Source organism: Echeneis naucrates, chromosome 18 (genome assembly GCF_900963305.1).
Source record: "Echeneis naucrates chromosome 18, fEcheNa1.1, whole genome shotgun sequence".
Classification (NCBI taxonomy): domain Eukaryota; kingdom Metazoa; phylum Chordata; class Actinopteri; order Carangiformes; family Echeneidae; genus Echeneis; species Echeneis naucrates.
The window spans coordinates 9,401,104-9,427,736 of NC_042528.1; the positions used below are offsets into that span (position 1 = coordinate 9,401,104).

Genomic DNA, 26,633 nt, shown 5'->3' on the forward strand with positions numbered 1-26,633 from the left:
GAGAGTTTCTTTGGTAATATTGTGCGTCTGTGTGGGAGTGTCTGTGTATCTACTAGTAAGTTTTATGAGTAGATATTGACTGTGATGTTGACTCTCTCGACGTTGTCTCCATGACTTACTCAAGTTCTCTCTCACTTTTTTTTTGTCATCCTCTTTGCGATATTGACCTCTCTTTTGTGTTTATTTGTGTGTGTGTGCAGTTAAGGAAAGCAGAGAAACATTGGGAGCCTTAATGGCCGGAAACAGACTGAGGCTAACACAAAGGGAAAACTGTCAGCACCCCCCACACTCACAGTCAAACACACACATACACACATACTCTCAAATCAACACACATCCAGGTCAACTTCCACAGCCGTACATGAGGATGTGTACATCCACATGGACTTTTAGAAAACATTCCTTCTGTGTTTTTGCTGTTTTGGACATGCTTGAGCGTTGAAATTATGTTTTACTTCCATATACTGGAAGTTATGAGTGTATGTGATTACGTATACATGTGTGCGTGGACAAACCTCTCATTAAATTCCCCCCTCTGTGTCTCTGTGTGCCTCTCTCTCTCTCTGGCGTGCCCTCTATCCCTCCCTCAGTGCCACTTGGTCTCCCTCCCCTGCTCTCTTTATTGTGGTTTCTTTTAATTGGAGTCTGAGGTGGTAATTACAGGGAGGGAAGGAGGGAGCTCAGGAGAGGCGGAGGAGGAGGAAGACGAAGAAGTAGTAGGAGGCAGGATGGGAACCAGCAGGGTTGTGGTCTGGGAGCTACAGCAGAGTAAGGGGGAACACCTTTTCAAGGGGGGCAGTTTTTGGGAAATGACCCAAATGTGTTTGCAGTACAAATATGTGCTGCTCTAACACTGTTAAGTCTGCTGACACTGCTTCTCACTCCACATACATCTAGGATGTTAACGCCATTTCAGCTTTTGATTTAAGGAGGTGTGCATGCTTGTATGTTTGCCCTTTTCGTTCATTGTGTATATTTGCTGAATAGTTGGTTTCATCCCTGTTAAATAAGTAAAGTCCAGCTGCTCATCTGCATTTTTTTCCTCTGAATTATGAATTATGATGTCTTTTGAATGTTTGCATTGTTTGAATTTTATAATCTGACTTTTGTCTGCACAAATTCGAAGCCATCTGGACTGTCTGACACACAAAGAAAAACACATGGTAGGCTCATCTCCCTGAGGCCTGTGTGCTGTTCAAATAAAGTGCTAGACATCGGGCACAATTTCTCTCTCTTTTTTTTTTTATTTTTTTTTAATTTTTTTATTTATTTCAGTCCTGATACTTTCCCAGCAGACGTTGGCTGGTTCGTCTTTAATTTTGCTCTTGCAGTGAGTGCAGGTCTGTGTGTTTGTCTGTTTGTGTTTATTTTGTGTCTGCATGTTAAGGTAAGAAATGCTGAAGGCCTCAGTATTTCTGCTTTCCAGGGGGGAGTAACCTGTGTTAAATGAGATACAGTAGCTACCTCCTCTCCCGCCGTCTGGGACACACATGCACACACATACAGACACATACATACAACACAGTGGAGAGCCAGCCGTGCTGTAAGGATACATTAATGCTGATCCACATTATCATAATTGAGGTGTCTGCTGAGTCTGTATGTGTACTTTGTGTGTGTGTGTGTGTGTGTGTGTGTGTGTCCAGGGGGAATACAGAAAGAGAGAGACAGGGTCTTTAGAGCCAGACTGACACCATACTTTCATCTTTTAGTGAAACATTACAATGGGAGACAGGCTCCCTGGAATGTGTGGCTGTGTGTGTGTGTGTGTGTCACACACAACATCACTAAAAGCATTACACACATTACACTGATCTCGAGAGCATGTCAATATTACAAAGCTCTACACAGTAACATCATAACCGGAGATGGTTGCAACACAGTACAAAACACACAACCTGGGCCTTTTTTTTTTTTTTTTTTTTTTCCCGAATGGATGTGAGTGCAGATGAAAGCTCATAGATTCAGTCTGCATTTAAATAATTACAAGAAACCGTGTTCGGTCCTCAGACAAAATGTGAATTAAATCTATGGAAACAGGCAAAACATGGAACAAGTCTCTCATGAAACGGTAGCAAATTGATCCAATAATGATTAAAAGTTATAATTTACTGTGTGACATCATAGATAGCAGAGAGTGTGCAGTCAGATGGCACGATGACATCACATTGACTGGCAATCTCATCAGCTTAAGTGCTTTTATTCAACAGTGCCCTTGTCCACATGGGACAGAATAGAAATGAGATCCCAGACATCCATGTGAGGTTAATATTCTGTTTTATATGCTACAAGGACACAGAGGAATCTGGGCAGTATACTTGTAACTAACACCATACAGACTTTGCAAGCACAAATAAACACAAATAAAATGTACTCATAACACATTATATCATTTGTGTGAGTTAGTGAACAGTCCGACACACAAAAAATCAAACAAACAAACAAAAAGACTGGCCTACTTCCGTTTAAGAAATCCAACAAATAGCTGATGTTTTGGGGAAACGTTTTTTTTTTTTTCCTACAAAAAAAAACAAAACCTCTGGTGGATCAGTCATATTTGCAAATTTTAAACAGATGATCATTTAGTTCTTTAAAATTGAACATATAGATTTGAGAAATTTGGCAAGCGATTAATACTTGAAGCAGTTCATGAAGCTGAAATGCCAAATGTCTGTTTTCATGTGAAGATATGCAGCATACTCGTATCGCATTATTATAAAACGCAACTCTTATGGTTTGGAATTGTTAGTATACAGTTTCAAAACATGGTCATGAGTTTTGTAAAACTGTGTGGAGTATTTCTCCACTATCTTTCGACATGTCATAGAAATTTAAAGTGATTACTGGAAAAACGATATAAAGTAAAACCTGTTTTACCAGAGAGAATACCTGCTGTCCATCTCAATGAGCCGTAGCAGACGTTAAGAAAGTTTAAACCTGGAAATTCCTGTTCACTGTCAACTGCCCTCCCCTGTTTCCTTTACCCTCAAACACTGTGTGAAAGAAAACCTCCTTTATTTGCCTGCAGGCATTTAAATTTAAATTTTATCCAGGCTTAAACAAACAGCAACTCAGTGCACTAAATGAATCATCTATTGAACTAATGGGCAGTTGATTAGACAGCAATCTGTTAATGGGTTGTGTGGAGCAACCACTGAATAACAGGACTTAATGCATTAAAGCTGCTAAGAGGTGATGTAGGCTCATCCCACCCAAACATATGGGTTAGGTCACACTATGAGTGTGTGTGTGCACGCTCAAGAGGGACAGCCCTTAATAAGCTTGTAGTTTGGATGCTAATGTGAATTACTTAGATGATGAGTTTTTCTAACACTTGTGTGTATGTGTACATTGATATTATGTAGTTGGTGGGCTGCTGCCATAAGAAACCCTGACGGGGTGTTAATGCATTGCTCATGATTGGCTCAGCATGCTCCTATGTGTCCCATTCTGTAGAGGTGTTTATGTGCAGAGGAAGTCACACTGTGTGTGGGAATAGGAAGTCGAGTTTAGCCAGGTTACCTAGTTGCACTCATGTCAGAAAACACAATAGACAGAGCCATTGCGGAGTCTCTCAGATATGATTGAGCAGCTTGTGTTTTTGCCTCAAGTTTCAAGTGTTGTTGAACGATTAACAAAATGAATGGCTTATTGAATTAGCCCAGGGAGTTATGTACCTACCTGTGCAAACAATATTCTCAACAGCAAACAATGAGCTATTCCGTGTACTATGCTGTGCTGTGTAACAGGATTTTCAGATTACTTAGCTGATTTAGCAATAAAGCAGCAGTCAGGCACATGCCATAATCCAACAGGTTCAGGGAATTTGTGAAAATCAAAACCAGCAAGTGAGTTCAGTCATTACATGTTAAAAAAAAAAAATTATAATAACTGATTACATGAGATTGTGGAAAAAGTATAGATCTCAGAACTGGAATGCTAAAAATGAAATTCTGTTCAATAGTCAGAGTGAAAAGTGACACATTATCTATAATAAAGAACGTGTGAAAATGGTAATAAGGCTGCTCCCATTCAGTGTTTCTCAATAGTGACTGTTTTACAGTTTACCTATCAGCAACAAGTAACAGTGGAAGGGAAAGAATTTTCTTGCGTGTGGATGCATACACGCACTGTTTTCCCATCATTATGCTGAGTTAATATTGTATAGTCCTGTGTGCACATTCTTGCATATGGGTGCATGTTTCTAGTATCGGAGTGCAGCATAAACACACTTACATAAGTACGTGATGCATTAATTTACTTTAAAAACACATTTCCATTTAAAATCTCCATAAATGTCAGCCAACAGATTATTTCTACTGTAGAGCGTATAAATAATACTAACATTTGACAGCTCAACAGGGACAAACTATGAATTCAGCGGGTACAGTTTTTACACGAATGTTGTGAACATTGATTCTTATTTAGTTGTTTTCAGTTTCAAGTGTTGGGAAACAAAGCCAAGTGACAACCCACCACAATGTCACATGATGTTATGCTGTTTGTGAGCTGCCGTCTTGAAGCCTCCGATTTCAATCGATTCTAATTCCATTAAATTTCAACCGTTTGACAGACTATTCAGTTTCCGGAGTATATATACACTCAGTCGCATTCAGCATCACGTTGGGAGTTTGTTTTGTTCAGGCTGTCTGACTGGTTTGCATCATGAAGGGGCAGCGGGTTTGCATATCACGTTTTTCTTGTTGAAACAGAGACGCCAGAGATGTAGGGAAAGATAAAACGGTTGTCAAATTCAGGTAAAATATAGCGCCGACGATTGCATTAAAATTTAAAGTTTAGTCAGTGAGAGGTATGCTAACGGTCACGCTACAACTTTAATATAATCCATGATCAATTCTGCTGGTGATACAGAAGAGTTTACTGTTCATTGCTAAAATGACCTGTATCTGTTATTTTAACACTGATGTTGTTGATGTAAAAACGCAAACCACAAAAAATCTATCTGTGTGACTTCCTGTGTGAGACCTCAGCTCAGTATAGTTTATCTTTCTTGAGCATGCTAACAGTGAGTTCAACCAAGGTGAATCTGCCAGTTTAACAACTCAGCCACGAGGAAGTCAAATTTAAGATAGGAACAAAAATAAGGATTCAGGTTATAGCAGTGGTCTGAAGGTTGACTGAACTGTAGATTGTTTGGTTAGGTGAGATAGGAAGTAAGGGACAGAAAGAGAGAGCGTTAATGGACTAGTCAATTATTCACTCCTAACCTTTTCACTGTCTGTTATTTTAGTGGCTCACTCAGACGAGCTTGAATTGTGTGCTGAAGTGTGCGTTTTTCTGTATGTGCACTCACAAGAGCTATACATGCGGTAGGGGTATTTGCATTTTGTGTTGTGTGTACGAAGAGTCATTATGAAGGACAGAAGGCCACACTATAGATTTAACACTGGCCTTTTTGTGACCACGCCTTTACTGCTCACGTATAAAGTGTGATGTTTCTGTACACATATTATAACATGTGTTTGTTTGTTTTTCCCCAATGTTTTTGTCCTTGCTTATCTCACTCTGTGTGTGTGTGTGTGTGTGTGTGTGTGAGGCCAACCCATCCATTGTGAAACAATCAGTTGCTTTTGGCCTCACATATTGGCCTCACAGCTATCAAACTCGGATAAAGACGTCAGATAGAACGCACTGATAATGTTATAAAAGGGAACCCAGTGCCAGAAACATTTATTTTAAACAAACTCAAGTGAAAAAGAAATCTAGGAGACGTTCTTATAAAAGCCTGTAGCCCATATCTATAGTTTGTATAATGCTGCAACAGATTAATTACGCTTTAAATATTGAAGTCACAATTTTGCTGTGTCTTTTCACACATACAAACACAGAAGCTGATCAGCTGGTTGAGGTTTAGTTTAAAAGCCATAACATGGACAAAGCTTTCCTTGTTAGGTCAGCCACACACACACTAAGAAGGAATTTGCCATTAGCCAGGACTGAGCTGAGGGTCATTAATCTTGCTTTACTTGGAGCAGACTGACCAACTCACCCAATGCACACTCACATTTACACACACATACACCCCTGCTGTCCTTTTTTGTTCTATCTTGTTTCTTGGAATTTAACTCTTGTGTCTGTTCACTGTCTTTCTGAGAGGAGAGGTGAATTTAAGTTCCTGCCATCAGGTCTGTGTCCACGCACAGGTGTGTGCATGTGTACGCAGTGAGGCATAAGCAAACCGAGACGGGCTGGTTGTGCCTCATTTGAATTCCAGTGATATTGTTGGCGGTCAGCTGTTATTTGCATATGGAAGTATTTGTTCATCTGTGTGTGAGTGTTTGTGTGTTGCGCACAATCAGATCTGAAGGTTTGGGTGGCTGATGGGGATTTCAAATGTGGAAGAGCTCAAACTCCTTGTTTGAGCTCTTACCCTCTTACTCCCAAATATGCACCTGTGCTTCAACATTCATGTTAAGTGTCTCAGAAATGTTGTGATGTTTAGTTTAGTTCTTACCACAATTCAGTTTTAGGGTCACACGCACACACACACACACACATTGCTCTTGGATGGATTCATCACAGATAAGACAGAAAGATGTGAAGGGAACATTTTCACCAGGACAAAATGAAAGTGGCTAGCACGAGAAGACGATGATGAGAACAAGGACAGGAAGTTAAGGCAAGCTGTCATGTCTTGTGGCCTTATGGTAGCCTGAGAGGGGGAGAGATGAAAAGAGTTTCTTCCTCCTCCCTGTCTCTGTCTCTCGCCGTCTCTCCCTGTGTGACTCTCTCTGCCTTTCCCTTTGGGTTTAATCAAGCAGACGGATGGTTCAACCCAGTCCAGGGGGAGATTTATCATCAGCGGGTATTAATCTGTGTGACAGGGGTTTATTTGATGGGCATGACCACCCCTGCTGGCTCACTCAGTGGATGGGTCTGGAGCTAGTTAGAGAGAGGTGGCTGGGGGGGCAGATGTAGCTTTAACTTTAAAAAACTACCTTTTTCTCAGAGGGAGATAAAAAGGAATTGGGAATCTATTTTTATTTACTCTGACATGAAGGGAGATTAAAAGCAGGGGAGAGATTTGCCCTTTTTATTTAGAAGGTCAACAACAATTAGATGTGCAGTGGAGACCGGTGCTGTCAATATTATTAGACAGCTGCGTGTGTGTGACAGGGAGAGATGCACTTTGTACACCCGTATTTGTACATATTGTGTGTGTGTTTCTTCTCCCCAGCCTGACTCTCCTACCCCATGAATGACTGATCTTTAGTGCTGATTATGTAACAACACAGCAGCTCTCCAGAGTTTTTGTTCCAACGCTGTGTCTCCTCAGGCGGGGGGGTGGGGAGGGGGGTGTAATGAGACCCATCCTTTGAATACTTTATAAAGTCCTCCCTCCAGCTTTTTCTTTTTTTTTTTCTTCTTTGACCCAGCTGCAGTTTAGTGAGTTCCTGTTGCCCGTTTGGAGTTATGGGTTCTGGTTGTGCTGCAGGAGGCAGCTGAGGGGAGTGTAAATCACTTGTGTTGTGATGCTGAACTGTGCTGACTCACAGGTCTGAGTGCTAACAATGCACTGCACAGATCAGGAGGGTCTGTGGAAAAGGTTATTGAGCAGAGCAACATGATGCTTGGCGACACATACACCATCCTCTATCCATCCAATCATCAAAAACTGACTGCTAACAATGTTTTTGTGAAATATAATTTCTAATGTAAAATCATATTTCTGGGACCTAAAAGCTGTGAACAGAGTTCATAAGATCAATGTGGCAAAAAAAGGTCAAGCATTGCAGCAGAAATTCTGTCAGTCACTGAGCAGTTAGGAAGGTTTAGAGGATGTGATCATTGTAAAAGTTGTATTCTAGGAAGAGACTCAGGCTAATGCTATTAAGTAGCGCTAAATGCCACAGCTTCATCAGAACAACCTTAAACTGTTTGCCCACTTCTGTCTTTCTTGCCCAAATCTTGTTTCTTGGCACAATAAGAAGCTTGGCAGGCTGTGGTTAGTGACTGACCCCCCCCCCCCCCCCCCCCCCCCCCCGAGCCAAACCAATTTTAGTTTTACTCACAACAAACAAACACACACATGATTCAGGGCAACTGCAGAGTCTTGCAGGTGTGTGTGGCAGGAATTGGTGAGTGGGCGGAAAATACCTCGGGACATGAGTTCTCCGTAACAGCGTGTATAATATGTATGTTGAATATGTGTGAGAATGTCTTTATCCTACTGAACGTGATTTGTTGAAGCTAAATGTTCAAATAATTTGTGCAGATGTGTTTGACATGCTGCTGCTTTTGGTTTGATGTGACCTTGTAAATGGGCAGCTTACCTGAGAAGATCAGTTTACGGGAAATCTGCGCTGAATTTCTTGTCTAGAATGAGCGGTGAATTTTTCCACGATTTAACTTGTTGACACTAAAGCTCAACACCTCAATTAGTTGGTGGTTCAGTCTTTTTGGTTTCTGTAACCTTACGCTCCTGTCCTGCAGCTTCAGGCCCCAGACCTACTTCTACTTCCTGTTGCATTTAGGAAAGATCTTAGACTATATTTTTGTTTGTACCTGTGGCTGACAACAGTGCCATTCATAGAGCAAAGACGTTACAAGCATACAGTTCTTGCATAAATCCAAGTGAGAGCTTTTCCTGCACTATCCCAAACAGAGTGTGTGTGTGTTTTTGTATATCCCCATTGTATTGGAGATGGGGTCAGGAAGGAAAGCCCCGCCTCTTTCTTTCCCCTTGACGCCCAGAGTGACAATGACGTCTTAGTGCAGGTTGGAGCTGCATTGCATCGTGGGAAATGGCTTTTGCACTTCACCGCAAGAAGATGCACACAAGTGGACCGACAAATACTTTCACAAACACTGTGTGTGTGTGTGTGTGTGTGTGAAAAGACGAGGTACATTAAATCAGGTTATGAAACTCACTGTGTGTGTATGTTTTCCTGTGCGTGGGTGTGTGTGCGCTTAAGTGAGAAGGAGAGATGGGGTGAGGGGGTAGACAAATGAATGAAGGCGGCCCCCCGACCGCCTTCACTGATCATTAATCACTGATGATTAATGACTTGACAGACTGTGTTGCGTGTTTATTCTTGTGAGCATGTCCTTGTGAGTCTGTGTGTGTTTAGGATTCTCCTCAATCCGTAAACATTAATGGAGATCCCTAAAATCAGCTGTGTTGTTGTTGATGTGCCCAGTAAGCACCATCCACGGTCTATCTAGATACACACACACACACACACACACACACACACTCAGTTGCCTGAAAACCTTGAATAGCTTTACCCATACAGCCACACCGAGGTGCAACCCATCTTCCTTAGGGCTCTTTGTGCATGTGTACAGTGTGTGTATAGTATGCATGTGCTGCTATTTGCATTATTCTCACTTCCTCTCTACAACTGATATTTTTGAAATGTCTAACTGAAATGATCTCGATCGTGCCGGTAAATGCAGGACTTATTTAGTCCAATGTGGCTGTGTGTATGTGTTTGTCACGTCATTATCTCTCAGGCAGAAAAGGTTAAACAGCAGTACTCCGTTGTACTCTCCAGCTCCCTCTCCGCCAGATTCATGTCCTAAACTTCCATCCAGCATTCACCCAAGAAAGGAAAGAGCACAGACTGAGCTTGTGCAGTGTACACTGAGAGTCCTCTCCCTCTTCATCCACCGACATGTGGGTGAGGAGTGCATTGATTCTCATGGTCAGGCATTAATGGTATAAGGTACAGAGTTAATCTTAATCTGTTGATTCATGGACCACTGGGCTTTGTGATTGAATTAGTACAAACATTTTCAAAATGTTTGTTTCTCTCCAGCTTTCAGTTAGTTGTGAATCATGGTTTTCTAAAGTTGAATGTGTCTTCTCACCAACAGTCCAACACTAAACATGATTCACTTTACAGTCAAATCTCCCACTGCAAAAGATGCAAGCAGGGTTTCTGTCATCTTTGCAATTAAAGAAAATGATTAAAGATAGTCCAGTTATCAGAGCAGTTGCTGTCAGCAGACTAATTGTAGGCTCCAAGCCATGATGCTGTAGTCTCATGTATGTATATTTAAATGTCTATGTCTAATATATATTACACATACAGTATATCACATTTCTTCGGCAGCTCAGCAGGCAGGAGGCTTTTTCAGATTCACATCTCCTTAAGTATTTGTGGAATTGTCTGTTTGAGAAGTTGCAACTCACAGTCTCACCCTGATCCTCAATGTTTGAGATGTGATGCTTGTAACTCAACCCACTTGATTCCAGTTATCAGTTAGTGTCAGACGCTGGTATGGCATCATTTTAAAGTGAACACAGTCTCAGCCTCACCCCTCAGCCTGCCCCACTTTAAATGTTGTATGTAAACGATCTGCATGACTTCTTCCTCACCCTTTAACTCCCCCTCTCCCTCTCTGTGTTGAAACGCTTTATCTGCCTTTAACATCAGAGACTTGAGGTCGGGGAAACATCTTGCTTCGTATTTTAATGTTTCAGTAGAATGTGTGTTTACCCATGTTTGAGATTTCTCTGTGTGCTTCTGTGTCTGTGTGCGCTCCGGCTCACTCACAGTGCAGTGAATCAGCACAGGAACTTCAGCCATGTGGAAAAAACCAAATCATTTATTTAACATGGATTGTCGTGTGTGTTTGTGTGTTTAGTTGAGGTATGAGGTGGGCTCACAGGCTCTGGTTTCATAACTGCATTAAAAATGTGTATGATGTGTGTGAATTATGTATGAATACGTTGCTTTCTCACCTGTCCAACAATACGTTCTTTAGAAGCTAATGGCTCAGCAAAGATCCTCATTACTGTCAGATACCATCTCCTTCAGCCAGAAAACACACAAAGACACAAACACACACAGATCTACCTTTCAAGCTATTGTCACAGACAGATGATTGCGTGTGATTTGTGACAGCAGATAATCTAACCGTCTGGATAATGCTAATAGACAGAAACACAAACAAAAAAGCCAGCATTTTGTGACACATTCGCACAGTCTGACAGTGCATGACAAGGATTGTGCTGATGTGCACATACACAAAAATGTGTGAGGGAAATACTTTAAGTTCGCAGTTACTTCTAAGTAATTTGTTGCACCATTAAAGTAAAATTGATCTTTCTTCTGTTGGTTGACCTCACAGGACGGAGAGACGTAGTGCTCTGATTGGTTGGCGGCTTTAGAGGGCGTGTCCAGAGCTATCTGTAGAAAGGTCAAGGAGGCACCTGGTCTGGGTTCATGCTCTGATCCAGCCTCTGACCCGACCAGACAATGAATAAATAAAATGTGCTGGATGTGATAGACACTTTTGAGGTCATTCATCCCCTGGGACTGTGACTGTGTTGATCTATTGTTTGTGACACAAAATCACACACAAATACACACGCCCTCATGTCTTTTAACAAATGTTTTATTCATGTGTGACTGCGTGTGAGTAAGAGGTGTGTCTCTCAACGCAACAAAAAAAAAAAAAAAAAGGGTAGACAAAGATGTGAGGTCAGCGATACATAAATTATTTCACATACACAGTTGGAGTCTCATGTAATATTTGTAAAAACAACATTTGTTTTACTTTTAAATCTCTGATTGATGGGTTTTGCATTTCCATTTTTACGTCTGCGACATGACAGGTCAAAAATCAAAATTCATAACACTCTGTCTCATGAAAGTCCAACAAAAACAGATTTCTGTCCAGCCAAATTAAAGCCAGCATTTCACCCGTTTCCTGCAAAGCTGACATTTAACCAACAGCACACTTCTTATTTCATACTTGCAGCATCCATCATCCTGGCAGTTGTTATTAATAAGTGCTTATTATTTTCCCATGTGACCCCTGGTCCTGTATAAGCTTTCAATAGCCCAGTGGCAGCAGAACGTGATGTATGACGTATGAGGCTCCATCTGTTCGCTCAGTTTGGGCTCTTGGTACTGAGATTTGCCTGCAGGATAGATAAAGCTATCAGCACTGCAGACATACTGGGACCCTCAGCAGCAGTTTTACATGAACAGAAGACTTAACCTGTCAACCTTTGCTGCTATATATCACCCAAGACACGCACGCACACTGAACCACTGCTGTTTGTAACAGGTAGCTCAGAAAAACCACATGGTAAGCAGGTTTCTTATGAACCTAGTTATTAAACATTTTAAACACACTGGATTGATTGGTACTAATCTCGTTCTGGCATGTTTCATTTACAGACAGCGGGAACACAGTAGAACCTGCCACCTGCGCCTCATTAAAAACCCTACAGCGCTCAGATCAGCGTGCAATGCTTGAACAACACAGGCCTCCTCTCACAATCCAAAAACATGCAGGTTGCATGGAAAACCAAATTACCTGTAGGTGTCTGTGAGGATGAATGATTCTTTGTGTCAGCGCAGTGATAGACTAGTGACCTGTCGAGGGTGTAACCCACCATCGCTCAATGTCAGTTCCCCCACAGCTCGGACATATCACTTATCCCTAAATCCAAGTCAGGAAAAGAAGCTGCTGCAAAGTCACCCAACACGTGTGTTAAATTGTGTTTTTTGCATTTAAGCGGCAGTAAATTGGGAATATGCGTTTTGACGTTTTTTAGAGATTAGAATTGTTAAAATAAATCACGAACTAGTTAATCACTAATGCAGCAATGATATGTGTAAACATGCTCTATATATATATATATATATATATATATAATATATAATATATATATAATTGGGTTGCAGCATGTTTTTTTTTTTTTTTAACCAAAGATATTTTGGCACAATCAAACGATCTGGTGGTATAGATAGATTGTTTCTACATGAATAATCTGCATCTCTACCATTTCCTGCCCACCTCTCTCTCTCCCCTTCACTCACTTTCACTACCATAATTTATTCTTATTCCCCAGTTCCTCTTGTGTGATTTGGATTTGGTGTTATGCTAAATAGCTTCTAAAAGTAATCTGTACACACACACAAACACAGGGGGAGGTAGTGAACTGCTAAAACAACACTGAGATCCAGCTGACCTTGATATACTGTAGCAGCCAAGTATGGATGGAAAAAGCCAGAAAGACAGAGCAGGAATAAGCAAATAGAAAGTAAACGAGGAAGTACAGAATTATTCTCTCTCTATATCTCTCTCTTTCTTGCTCATCCTCCTTTCTGATTTGGAATCCCTCCATTTTGTTTTGTGAGGCCGGTTTCTGCAGCTGCAAGGTCATCGTCCATCATCTACCACTACAAACACATTCATACTCACTCACACGCACACACAAACACACAATGGTACTGCATCAAAAGAGTTGTTATCAGCTCCTGTGGTGCTAAAAGTGTGTGAATGGCTCATACTGCTTGGAGAAAGGGGTCACAGGTCAAAGATGGTGTCATGTTTGTGTCAGCGTCTGCTGAGAACGACTGGGGTAGAACTTCTAATATAAATACACTGGCAGCCTCATGGTGAGTTGATCGCATGTCTGATTTTAACTGTGAGGGTGTAGTTTGGGCCATTTACTGCAGGAAGAGGTAGTTATTTCGGAGATGTGAGAATGGCTTGTGTCTCACTAACAAAGCAGTCATTGTTCTATACAGTGAATGAAACCGAAAGGAGAGGAGCAGGAGAACCATTGTGGGAATCGAGGTACTGGTGGTCAATCAGCATGACCTTTTCGGTCATGCTGATTGGAAATAGAAAACTCAAACATTAAGCATTTTGGCGTACACCCACTCCCCCAAACACGATTACACACATCCCCGTAGGGTTCATCGGTTGCCAGTGGTTAAATCTTGTCTGCTTTAATCTGTGATCTCTGTCAGTGGCTGAACTCGGTTCAGTACACTGGCCGCTTTGTCCCATTGTCGAGGACAGACCCAGCCCCAGACATCATGAGTACAATGGCTACCACAGACACAACATGGACTCAAGATGTGTCCTTTTGAACGCATTGTCGACTTTGAAAAAGAGAGTTGTGGTTTTCACAGCACAGTTTCTTTTGGAGGGATGACCACGGATTGGATAATATAGATTGAGCGCCAATGTTCGGCTTCAAAGTGTTGAGAATGTAATCTACACACTCAGCTGTGGTTGGTTTATTATATTCTCCCAGTGAGAGGATGACAGGTGAACATTCATTACTTGAGATACATGTCCTTAAGCATAATTTTTGATAAAATATATCGAACTGAATGCTTTTTTACTGTTGATTGATCATTTCAAATGCTTTCACGTGGTGTGTTCGGAGTTAAATGACACCATCGGAAGTGAGAACCTGTCTCAAAACTTCACCTGGGTCTTATTGGTCTTCTGGCCTGGTCATGAGGTTGAGTCACTGAGGCAGCATGTGATTGGGAGGATGGAAACATGAAAGTAGTGAGCAGTGTGTTTGCATGAATTACAGGCTTAGGTTGTGGAATCGAGGATGTAGGGTCTGGTATGTGTGTCACTTTGGCCTCCTCCAGCTGCCTGTGTGGATGGAGGGTATTTTCTGGAATATATCTGCAGAGACCACTGTTCCCCATTCTTTCATTCATTTTATACATTCCATGTTTTTATAGTGTTCTTAGTTGTCACATACTTATTTATTGTCATTAATATAATAACAATAATAATAATAATAGCGGTGTTGCCCCACAACAAGAAGGTTGCAGGTTCAGGTCCCGGGCCTGAGGCCTTTCTGTGCTGTCACTCAACCATCAAGGCAAAGAAACTCTGATTAGATAATTGAACTTGAAGCAGTTTAAAGTGATATCAGTGATTCCTGCTCCTTTTCCAGTCTGTATAGGAATTGTTTTTTGTTTTTTTTTACAATCTACTATGTTGAAAGCAGTATTGAGGTCTCAAAGAACTAAAGTGGCTCAATACTCAACATCATTGGCCAGTAAAAGGTCACTAGCGTTAATGTTGAAACAGCTTTTCCCACTCCTCCACACCCCACTCCTTTCCTCTTCTCTCCACCCCTTTGTTTCTGTCTGTGAGACAATCAAATTACTATTAATGGCGTGACCTTTAACCTCTGCTTTCTACCTCAGGGAAGGGGGTTTATGAAGTTGAAATTGGGAAGAAAGGAAAGGAATGAGACGGATGATGGAAAATAAAAATGAATCCGAACATCAGAAAGCGGTAATACGAATGTACTGTCAGCAAAATCAGTGTCCCAGATTCATCTCCTCTCCTCCCCTCCCCTCTCAAAACCATTTAGACCAGCAGGCAGCTAATTGATGTATCTATAATTGATTTTCACAGTTTCCCTTCCCTATTAGCCTCTATTACTATCTGGTCCACTAATGGCCAAGCTGCTAGCTTCCTGCTCAAACTTGCTCTCAGGCCTAAGCCACCTCCCGCCCTCTGCTACTCCACTGTGCATTTTTTAATCATTATTTTGCCACTTTTAGTATCCATTGGCTTTCTCTTTTATCTCGTCTGTCATTCATGTGTCATATTATAATCTGTATGTATGTTGCATCTATGAGAGCGCATTGAGACAACAGGAAAAGGACATATGAGAATCATGTGGGTGTGGATGGAAGAAAACCACTTTGTAGGTGAACAGTGGCTGTAATCAGTTACAGGAAATGGGCTTTGTTAAATACTAAAAGCCATTGTAGCCAAAGTTGAAGCTGATCATGTGATTCACTCACACCCAGACTTAATAACGCTTTTATTCATCATCGACTGACATTTAACTTGTCAGTCAAAAACCTCTTAGTGATGGTATGCGTGGTCACTTCCTGCAGGTTACAAACGTTTACTCAGTGTTTGGTTTTTAAGTGAAACCAGTATGAAAACAGACTCTTCTTTTCCCATTTCAGAGAAGTACTGATTAAAAGCTGAACTGCAACTAGGTTGGCTGGGTGCATATGGTTCTAGGTCCTATTGATCTTCCCACTTGAACAGCAGTAAAAGCTGACCTTTGGCTTGTGACCGCAGAGGTCATCAGTGACACACATGTGACACCAACCAGCTGTTGCTTCAGCACTTGCCTGTGGAAACCACATGCAGATAGTTGCTAGAACTGTGTGGTTTTTTTGCTGGTTTAATGAGAAGTGTGTGGGGTCTCTGTGCTACAGAGAAAGATTTCCCAGTCACACGCAGACCACCATGCCACAGATATACACACATGTGCACAAACCCACCAATGCAGCAGTTGTGGTATCGTATACCTGCTGCAGTATGTGCTGCCTAAGAGCAGCCACCCACAGAACACATCTGCTGAGAATCATCTCGGCGTGGATTTGTGTCTCCTCCCGAGGTGTACGTTCATCTCAAGCCATTTGGTTTTTGCTCTGTAATGGACAGAGAACGTCTGTAACAATGGTATTATAGATGCAAACCTATAACACAAGCTTTGCATTGTGTGCTTGAATTAGAACGATGAAATGTCGTTCCAACTGTAAGTTTCAGCTTTTGTAACATATTAAAAGCGGTGGCATCGATCAATTATCAAGCCCCCCCCCCAAAAAAAAAAAAAAGAAATAAACAAAAACTAACAAAAAACACTGTAGGTGGAAGAGAAACTGCAGAACATCCCCAATGCTCAAAACTCAGATCCTAAGCTCTGGTAACCAAAATGACCTCAAGTCAATTTCTCAGAGGTAAAAAGTGATGTGGTGACTAAAACCCTCCGGGAAAAGTAACTCTTTGCTTGGACTGCTTATAATTCACAGCCACACAAAGGCCATGGTCTGTCAAGTTGGGTCTTAAGAATACATTGCATCATTGCCAGAGATAATAAGCCAAAAAGGGTCAGAACAACGGCTGTAGTGTAGCAGATGTTGTGGCTGCTCCAGCTCTATTTGGCTTCAGAGACGCAGCTTCCTTCACTGTTTAGTCTCGATCCACCAGGCAGAACCTAAACACAGTTAGACAGGTGAGCGTCTGGGTGTGTGATGTGTGCCTTTGTGTAAAAGATGTGGCCATATTAAAAATGTGTGTAGAATGGTTTCCTCACAGATTTACGGGTAGTTATGTTTTTAAAAATAATAATTATGTCAATAATGGAAATATTTTACCCTTATTAGGCCAATACTGGGGACATACCTAATGTATATATATTTTTTTTTCAGACACAATAGGAATTCATTATATTTATCTGTACAGTCTTACTGTAAGATAAAAATAACAAGATTGTGTTGATTCAATGACTCATTCATACAGAACCACCCCCCCTTCCCCATCCTCCACCCCTCTCTCTCGCTCTCTCCTTCTCTTTCTCATGTACACACACCATCAGTGTGAGGACTGGTGGATGCTTCAGGCATCACGCTCCTAAACCAACACACTGACATAAACAGCGCACACACTCACTCGCACATGCTAATCCTGCAGGGCATGGGCGAATTTAGGGCAAGCCTGATTAGTAGTGCTATTGCTTATCACTCAGAGCCAGAGAGAGAGAGAGAGAGAGCGAGAGAGGTTGGGGGTGGGAGAGAAATTGGGGAAGAGCATAGAGGTGGTGGGAGGTTGGCATCAGGGGAGAAGGGGATGTGAAAATTGAAGCAAAGTGGATTCACACAAAGGAATTTGTTTTTCAGTGTCATCATTTATTCATCTATAGCCATCCAAATGAAACACACACAACTGCACACTGGAACACACCTGAAGAGGAAAGAGGGAATAATAAAAGGACATTAGAAGATGAAGAGTAGCAGAACATTCAGTGAGGAAGTGGGCAATCAGTCACTGCAACCCTTCACCTCCTCCTCCCTCCTTCCGTACTCTCTGGCCTTGTATAATTTCCTTTCTGCTGCTCCCTTTCCTCCCGCCTACATCTCCTTCAGTCTTACCCTCTTCTCCTCTCTGGCTTTTTTCTCGATGCCTGGTAATCTCCCATTTCCCAAAGGACTTGTGTGTGTGAAGCAGAACCTCAAAGGAGAGGCCAACGCTGTGCATCAGGGTCATTTTGTGTTTTTGATGTCTTTACCTGTGAATGGAAAGGAGCAGGGCCAGAGGTGCATCCCAAAGTGAGCTGACTTGGGAAGAAAATGGTGATGGGAGGTTTTTGGTTTGTAACTATTGGCTTTGTCGGTTAAAGCCCCCCCCGCCAAACTAAAATGTGTGCCGCGCAAACAATAAAAAAATAACTTAAAAAAAAAAAAAAAAGTCAGCGTTACAAAAAATAAGAGAAATTGAATACGCTTTTAATGAGAGCATGGACCCCAGTGCTTCTAATTCATTAGCATGTATAAATGCACTTTTGATAAACTAGTGTAATAACCATTTATTGCTTGGGTTATTTGGGTTAACATAATTTCGTTATCATTACATAGAAATGGACTTTTCCCTACCTAAACTTTAAAACTTTAAAACTTTAAAGGATCCACAAGGGTAGTCACATTTTATCACAGCAGCCAATTCCATCGCTTTTCACATAAAATAAAACCTCCACACATGGTCCTAAAATGTTTGCAGTTTAGAGATATCATTTAAAAGCCACCTCTACTGCCATTAAACACAACCCTTAAACCAGTAATTGACTTTCAAAGGTCCTAAAAACCATGTGGTTTCTAAGTATAGTGTTTTTCGATGGAAAAATCAGTTCAGTCACACACAGACACACACAAACACACACACTGACATTTTGTTCTGATAAGACAGACATTTTCATTTAACAATTCATTTCAAGGTGGAAATTGTCAATGGCAAGAAAAAACAGACTATCAGGAGGACCTCGCAATGAGACTCTGATGTGTTTTTGAATCAATTTCAGTGAAGAGTGACCTTGTTCTTTACCGTCTGTGTGCCCCAGATATATTTGGTGTGTTGCAGATGCAGGACAAGTATCATGCAGTATCTATTAATCTTTATTTTTATTTATTCATTCATTTATTTATTTATTTAAATTCAAACTGAAACCTCCTTTGTTGAACACACCACCTCCCCTTTTTTCGTACTTACATGAACACTAACAACAGCTGGGGACAGGATATGCCTGAACAGCTGACATCCGTCATCAAAGCAAAGACAATGAACTACTTTGGAACCATAAGGACGGGTTACAAATCCTTACTGTCACACACATATACAGTGGTTTACATTCTGTCAGTCTGGATGCCTTGTCCATAATTCTTCGTATAGTATAGTGCTCTTTATCCTAATTTAAAAGCCATTCTTCAAATGACAGCGGGATTGTCTCACTTTGTGCAGTGCTACATATCTACTGTTACTCGTCATAATGTAGGCTGAAGTGAAGCATGGAGGACTGGAGTGTGTTAATGGCTTCGTAGTCTAATGCGACAGTCTGCCCAAAGCTGGCTTATTACCTTAACCTGTAGAGTGCATGCCCCCACCCCTCGAATGCTGCTGAACAATTCTGAGAAAACCACAGCTGGAAATTGGCATTGAGTGGATGATCGGACTATAAATGTGTGTTTCTGCAAAGTGCACAACTGTGTGGATCATGCAGCTGTGTCCTGTCTCACCACAGGAGCTGTGTGTGTATGTGTGTGCATCTGTGTGCATGTATATCTGTTAAGAGACTGTGGGGGCAGGAGCATGTGTGTGAGCCTCTCTGCATCTTTTTTCCCCATCCCGTTAGTTTTGATTGACAGATTAAGGAGGGAGGTGTATAATTTATCACTTCCTGGTTGGTCCAAACCCACAATGCCCTGCAGCCAGAGACTGGGGTTGGTCCCCCAGAGCAAAAAGCAGTTTATTAAACCCTTAATGGACATGCCACACACACACACACACTCACAGACTTTGTTGGTCTCTCTCCCTGGCTGCCTCTCAGTCATGTTTAATGTATAATGAATGAATGATTCATGGCAGGGGAGAGGATTTTGTATTTTAGGACTACTTATTCATTTATACTCACACCACCCAAGGTGTGATTTTTATTTCAACATGTATAAGGTCGGTGTTTTTTCCAGACACATTATCTAAACCGTTTTTAGCTATAATTCTTTATTACCCAGTAAATCCTGTATTATGTATGTATTGCCAGGGCATTTTGAAAACGCTTTAGCTAGTTACCACTGCGAAATTTTTAATATTCACACATTCGGGGAGGGCAGTGAAGGTATCATACTCTCTCCCACACCAACACCCTGCTTAACTTTTACATTTAAAGCTTCCCCAATCCATATTTGTGCATAAATAATTGATCAGATTTCTACATTTAGTCAGGAGTGATGACTGCACTTCCACTCAGCTGTTCACAGCATTTCTTCAGCTCATTGTTTTGGTCTTCTGGTCACCCAGGCTGCTCACATCAGTTTTGTCTCCAGACAACGTGGCCAGGAGAGGAAATACTCTGATAATCCAACTTGGTGTTTCCGTCCGGCAGAAAAAGTAAGCAACAAGCTGCCAAAGCAAGTGAAGCATTTATCGGCTGAAGAGCCAGATGTTTTCATCAGGAGTAGGTATAACAGCAGAGTTAAAAAGGAATAATGCTGAACTTTGGTTTACCATTCATGATTACTAGTGTTTCTACGTATGTGCTGATGTTTTAACAGAGATATTTGTGACATTCTAGGACAATATACATATGACACTAATATGTCATACGTCCTGCACCGGGCAAAACAAATCAAGGAAGGAAGCAGGAAATTTATTTGAGTGTGGAGAAATAAGAAATAAATGATAAAATATTGGGTCAGCGTTTTTCTACCAAATAGTGTGTTTTCATGTGGTTTGATCTTGACGGACTCATTAAATCATATCTGTCAATTTGTTTATGTGGTTATGTCTGTTAGTTAATTCACATTCACTGCACAATTAGTTTACTTTGTCTCTTCCACTTTAATCTGTACAGCCATCACTAGTCTTTGTTGTAACATTTGTCCTTTTAGTCCCGTCATCACCACACATGCACACCTGTGCATACACACATCACGCATGCACACATGAATGGGCAAACAGTGATGCACAGGCAGGAGGTGATATTTGATACATGAGCTTCAGGGTCCTGCTGTCAAAGGGAGATATTTACCCAACCTGCAGAGCATCCTCCCTTCCTCTGTGACACATGCCAACGCAAATTTATTCGCAAAGGGCTTCGAACAAGCAGCTCCGTCATAGCCTCATGGGGATAGAGGAGAAAAAGCAGATGGAGAAAGTAATTGCATTAATATTTGCAAAACCATGCATCAGGCCTTTTTTAGTCTGGATGTGTAGGGTCAGAGGTGTTTTTATGTGACTGTGTGAGAGGGGGTCAGATGGTGTAGCTCTAGGAATCATCTCTCTACATTAGGGTGCACAGCAGGTGGTGTTCTAATGTGCGAGTGTGTGTTATGCCCTACATAGCCAGCAGGGACCAGTTTCCAAGGACATCTCTCCAGACCTTGCCTTTGGCCTATGTCACAAATGCTCATGTCTGCTTTGCTGCATGTTTGTGTGTGATTTGGCCCATTGAAAGGCAACTGTGTAGAGACAGTTTGAAGAAATAATGCCTCTGTGATGAGGGGGTTGCTGGGTGACGACAAGATGGATGGATGACAGCAACAAAGAAGAGGCGACTTAAGTATGAAAAGGAGAAGAAGGGATGTTCTCATTGCCTCCTTTCATTTGAAGTCACCTTTGATTGACAGATTGAGGATTAAAGTGTTTATTTCATTAGTTCAGGGTGTATGAGTGGGAAGACGATATTAAACTACAATAGCTTAATCAACATGGAGACACTTGGCTGATGCACACATCATCAGTGTTAGGGAAACTTCAAATGTAGATTTTATTATTGTATAGTACGCAACTCAAACAACAAATAATTTGAATTTCATTTGTCTACAACAATTAGACCCCTATTTCCCCACCCGCTGTGAAGGCATGTTCACTTTCATGTAATGCATTTCTCAGGCAACCACCACCACCACATATTTGACCTTTGTGTAGCTCATATGCAAAAGCCCAGCCATGGGCAACGCTGAATGGTCGCACAAAGGCGGCATCACCATGGATAAACATCCTGAACATAAGCCCGAGGAACAATCACTACAGCCAAACTTAAACCGACAAGAAAATTTCCACCACTGAACTATCATTATTGGGACATAGTATTATATAGTTTGTGTACGACCGGTACACAAGTGCCCATCAAAAAACACAAACACACACAGACACAAGAGTTTCAAGAAGTGGAAGACCTTGGTGAGTGAATCACAGCTCCTTTGCTATTTGACTTGCCTGGAGGCTTTTAGCTGAGCAGATGGCTTCTTAGTGAATGAAAAATGACATTCATGTGAAACAGACAGACTCGCTGGATGAGAGCGTCTTGATGGAGGCAGGGGGGCTACTGTCTGTGATTTGGTTACAAGCAGATGTCAGTGCATCGGGGTCTTTTTTCATCTCATAGAACAACACAGTAAGGCTCTAAGTGGAAAACCATGTCTGCACCAAGGCAGTGCCATTTATCAGGACATCCTGAAATGGTACTGTGACTCCCGTCCTCCATAACAGAGGATAATTGTACCAGTGTAAATCTTTTAGTTGACAGCTGCTAAAGTGGGATGTCAAGTGCCTCAAATTCTATTTCTGACCCACAGTCCAAAGGATTTCCCTCCAAAGATTTTGGTAACTATTCTTGTTGTAATGCTGTTGTGCTGTTAAATGAGCTCCCCTTTCAATGTGTCACACTGGACCTACAGAATAGTACTGGGTGTGTGCATGTATGTGTTTTCCCTCTTTTTTCCCTCTTTAGAATTTTCCTTATGTTTGTTCTTTTGCTGAATATTTATTACTGAGTTTAGTGCTTTCACGTTAAGTATAGTAGAGTGTGTGTTAGTAGCGAGTAATAAGCCTTTGAATTTGCTCTGCTTACTAAGAAGACATGAAGATGATAAACGCTGTGTGTGTGTATACAAACGTGTGTCGTCTATGTCTATGTGTGGAGTCATTTCATCTGTCGGGGTTCATCAGTTGTGTCGTGAACAAGGTGTAATGTAAATTAATATGTATAAATTAACTACGTAAATGAACAAATATGTAGACATATTTGGAGGACAACTGATAGTGTAGGAGTGTGAGAGGGCAAACAAGAGCTGGGACACAGTTCTAAAAGCTTTTGGGATCTTGTTCGTAGCTGAGATTGCACTTCAAATAATATGTGGAAGCATAATGAATTATTCATCCCATATCATGATTGTGTTTATTTTATTGTATTCCTGCTCAGTAGTGGGGTTGCCTGAATGAAATATGTAGCATCCCATTTTAAAAAGAAAACCGACGAAGAGAGAATTATAAAAATATATAAAAGATGTTCAATACAACAAGATTGCAGTAAATGAAGGAAACAAAGTAAAAAAAAAAAAAAAAAAAGTGAAAAAGACTGATGAGGAAATGGATTAGAGGAGTTAATCTTTAGCAGGGTGAAACAAGGGTTACTCTCATCTCTGTCCATCCTATCCTCATCCCTCAATTCCTCAAGTTTGATTTCTTTCACTCTGTCACCCATTTGTTCTCACATTTGCTCAGCTGCTGTAAACAAATATATCCTACTTTAGATCTTGTGGAGTTAGCATTCATGTTGTTTCTTCTGGTTGACAGCAGGGCTTGTTTGTCCTCTAAAATTTGAAAAAATAGATAAAGAAATCTCCCTTTTCTCGTTTTGCTTCACTCCAAAGATATCCTGGATCCGAAGAGGTTCGGGGGCGTGGCCAACTTCAGTACGTTTCTACTAGACCGTTCATCAGGCATGCTGTTCCTGGGAGCCAGGGATGCCATCTTGTCTGTAGACACTAATAATTTGGACAAACCGCCACTCAATGTAAGAAGTGTGTGTGTGTGTGTGTATGTGTGTGTGTGTGTGTGTGTCACATTTGCTACACTACACATTTTCAAGTTGTCTTTTCAAGAAGGGCTTTTAGAGAGGAAATGCTTTTATTATCCCAAAATGAAGTAGGTAAAACAAAATAATTCATTTCTCTTAACTCTAGACTTCTCTCAAAAAATGTTTTCAAGTTTTTGATATTTTACTGGAGTGAAGTAGTCGATGCATTTATATTATTTATTATTTATATTATGTGTATATATATTTTTATTTAAGTATGAAGTGTAACAAAGAAATGGGAACAGACCAAGTCATGATGATGTACATCATGACTTGGTCTGGATTCTTTGTCATTCAAACCATCTCACTGAAGAGATGGAAAAACTGGCATGTTTTTGTAACAGTTTTTGATGGAGACAGTCATTGACAGACTGTTGGGCTGAACTAAAAATGCTAAGTGATATTATATGAATGACGAAATCACTATGACGGACTTGAAATGACGAAGATCCATTAGCATTTTACAGTTGAAGAAGCTCGGTCAAATGAATAATTAAGTTAATTTCATTCACCTGCTTCAGCTCATTCTCACCCTGTCATTAGCAGCATTTCTGTTTGCCCTACATGAACAAAAACAGTGATGCAATAAAGTAAAAATATTTACATAGTCTGCTGACTGTCAGGTAAGAATTTAATTTACCTCCCTTCTCTGTTGATGCAGATTACGTGGGATGTGCCAGAGGAGAAGAGAAGGTCCTGTGTGGCAAAGGGAAAGACGGAGGTGAGAGCTGTGTGTGTGTGTGTGTGTGTGTCTCCCTGCACAATATACATGGTTGCAATCAACACATATGGAGGTCTACTGTATGATTTCCTAAAGCTGTAGGAACCGTGCAGCCAGCAGCAGAGGATCCCTGTAAGTGGACATTTACAGTGATTCACAGTATTTACCGTCGCTGTCTTCTCCAATAATCCTGTTGAAATAACGCTGTACAGAAACATCCAGGGATATCCTGGAAACCACAACAGCTACTCAAACAGCTGTATGCTCAGTCCCTCCAGTAAAAACCTGTTTGTGCTTCGAAATATGCTTCTGTTTTGCATCCAATTTCAAAACCTTGGATTCACTAAATGCAGAGTCAAGGTTCAGACTGTTTTTTAACAATTGGTGCCTTGAATGTATTTCTTACTCTGCCATTGACTATTAGATTATTTAAAGGTTTTTGTTTTTCTAAAATTGCTGATGTATTACCTAAGTAGATTGGATAATTACCTACAAAGACTTAGTTGCTATAAAAGGTTTTCTAATCCTTGCAGTTGGTAAGAACTTATTTTAAATATTTTTTATGTTTCAACTGTCCTCTGACATTTGAAATAAGTAATTATATGGGCGCATATTGTGCGCTTCAGCATGCATTTGTATGTGTTTGTGTCAGGACCCCGTGCTGTTAGACATCAGATGGGAAGTTCTGGGACTTATGCCAAGATCTCGTCAGGAGTGTGTGTGTGTGTGTGTGTGTGTGTGTGTGTCTACTTTGGTCTGTGTGTGTATGTAGAGACAGAAAGAGCAGGAGAGGCTGTGTGTGAAGCCAAAGATGCCCAGTAACTGTCTTTGGAAACTAATTAAATAGAGCATTCTGTACACTCATTTTGCTGTGATTACAACAGGACTTCAGTCAAACTGCTTACAGGAAACTAACTGCACTGGAGCTCCCTTTGTTGAGTAATGTCTAAATGGCTAACTGGTTGTAAAAGTGTACTGAGCAGTATCAGGTTAAAAAAAATCCTGGTCATTCTCAAAAATGCCTTTCACTTTAGGGAAATTAGGTCAAATCAGAAGATAAAGAAAACCAATGAAAGGTCAGGATTTAGATGAAGGGAAACCTATTTTACACAATCACCACAAAGGAGGGTTTCCTGCTTTCCAGTGTAAAGGGGGGGTGGATAGGTGAAAGACTGATAAAGGCAGGAAAGAAAGATGTTGTTTTTCAGTTGAGACACTAATTCCAAGATTACATGTGAGTCAGAAGGATTTAGAAGAGGGAGAGCAGATAGATAAGGAGACAGGAAGGGGAAGAGTGACAGACAGTGGATGGTCAGGAGGGATGAGGAGTAGCATTAGAAGAAACAGAGGAGAAGTAAAGGATGACGACTGGAGAGACAGGATAATAGACTCAATAGGAAATGTCCCTGAAGCTGACTTTTGGAAACAAGGTGTGTGTGTGGAGGTGGGGGGGGGGGCTAAATGTGAATCATGCAAAAGCTACAGACTCAGAGGGGCAAATTGGGGCATGTTACAGACACTGTCACCCGGGTGTTGGCAAACTCAGGAAAACAGAGGATGTTGTAACAGATGAAAAGATAAAAAGATACTTCAATATATTAGTCAAATTCACAATAAGTGTTGTTGTTATTTTACCACGTACAAGGAAATTATGTTCAGTGAAAATATGTACAATGAAATCAGTTTTTTCATGACTAAATTTTGTGGTACTGTCGGTACTGTTTGGTGTACACTCTTCCGTCATCGACCACGTCCCGGCCTACTCGCCCTGTCCCTCGTACGCTGTGTGTGGGTTTTCTGCTTGGGTGTTTAAAGCATCAGCACATCTGTAGTATCAACACATGGTGACAAACAGATAAGAACACTGCCGCTTGTTGTTTGAATGTGTGAAAAATAGTCCGCTATAATGAACTTTGTCAAACATTATTTTTCCAGATTGAGCCTGGCTCTTTGTATAGGCATGTTTTTGAGATAGGGTTAGGCTTAGGGGTGTTATAATTAGTCCTCAGGTTTGTGATCATTGATATTCTGGCTGTCTGAATCCCTTTTTTGAGGTCAGGGGGAGAATACAGTCATGACATGGTGTGTGCAGGATCAAGTTGGCAGAAGAGAGCAAGTGAAAGAAATGCAGAGTAGAAGGAGAGAACAAAGGTTCAAATCAAAGGAAGAAAGTAATGCCAGGTTTACGCATGGTTTAATCTCCATAATTGTGTTTTGAGTAAATAA

The 26,633-nt window shown here is 41.0% G+C and overlaps 1 protein-coding gene across 1 annotated transcript in view; it reads left to right on the plus strand.

Moving 5' to 3' along the window:
- sema4f (sema domain, immunoglobulin domain (Ig), transmembrane domain (TM) and short cytoplasmic domain, (semaphorin) 4F) overlaps positions 1-26,633 on the plus strand; it is a 42,342-nt gene that overhangs the window by 9,276 nt on the left and 6,433 nt on the right. The window contains exons 2-3 of the mRNA XM_029526542.1: positions 23,481-23,623; positions 24,348-24,407. Coding sequence (XP_029382402.1) covers positions 23,481-23,623; positions 24,348-24,407 — 203 coding nt within the window. The remainder of the gene's footprint in view (positions 1-23,480; positions 23,624-24,347; positions 24,408-26,633) is intronic.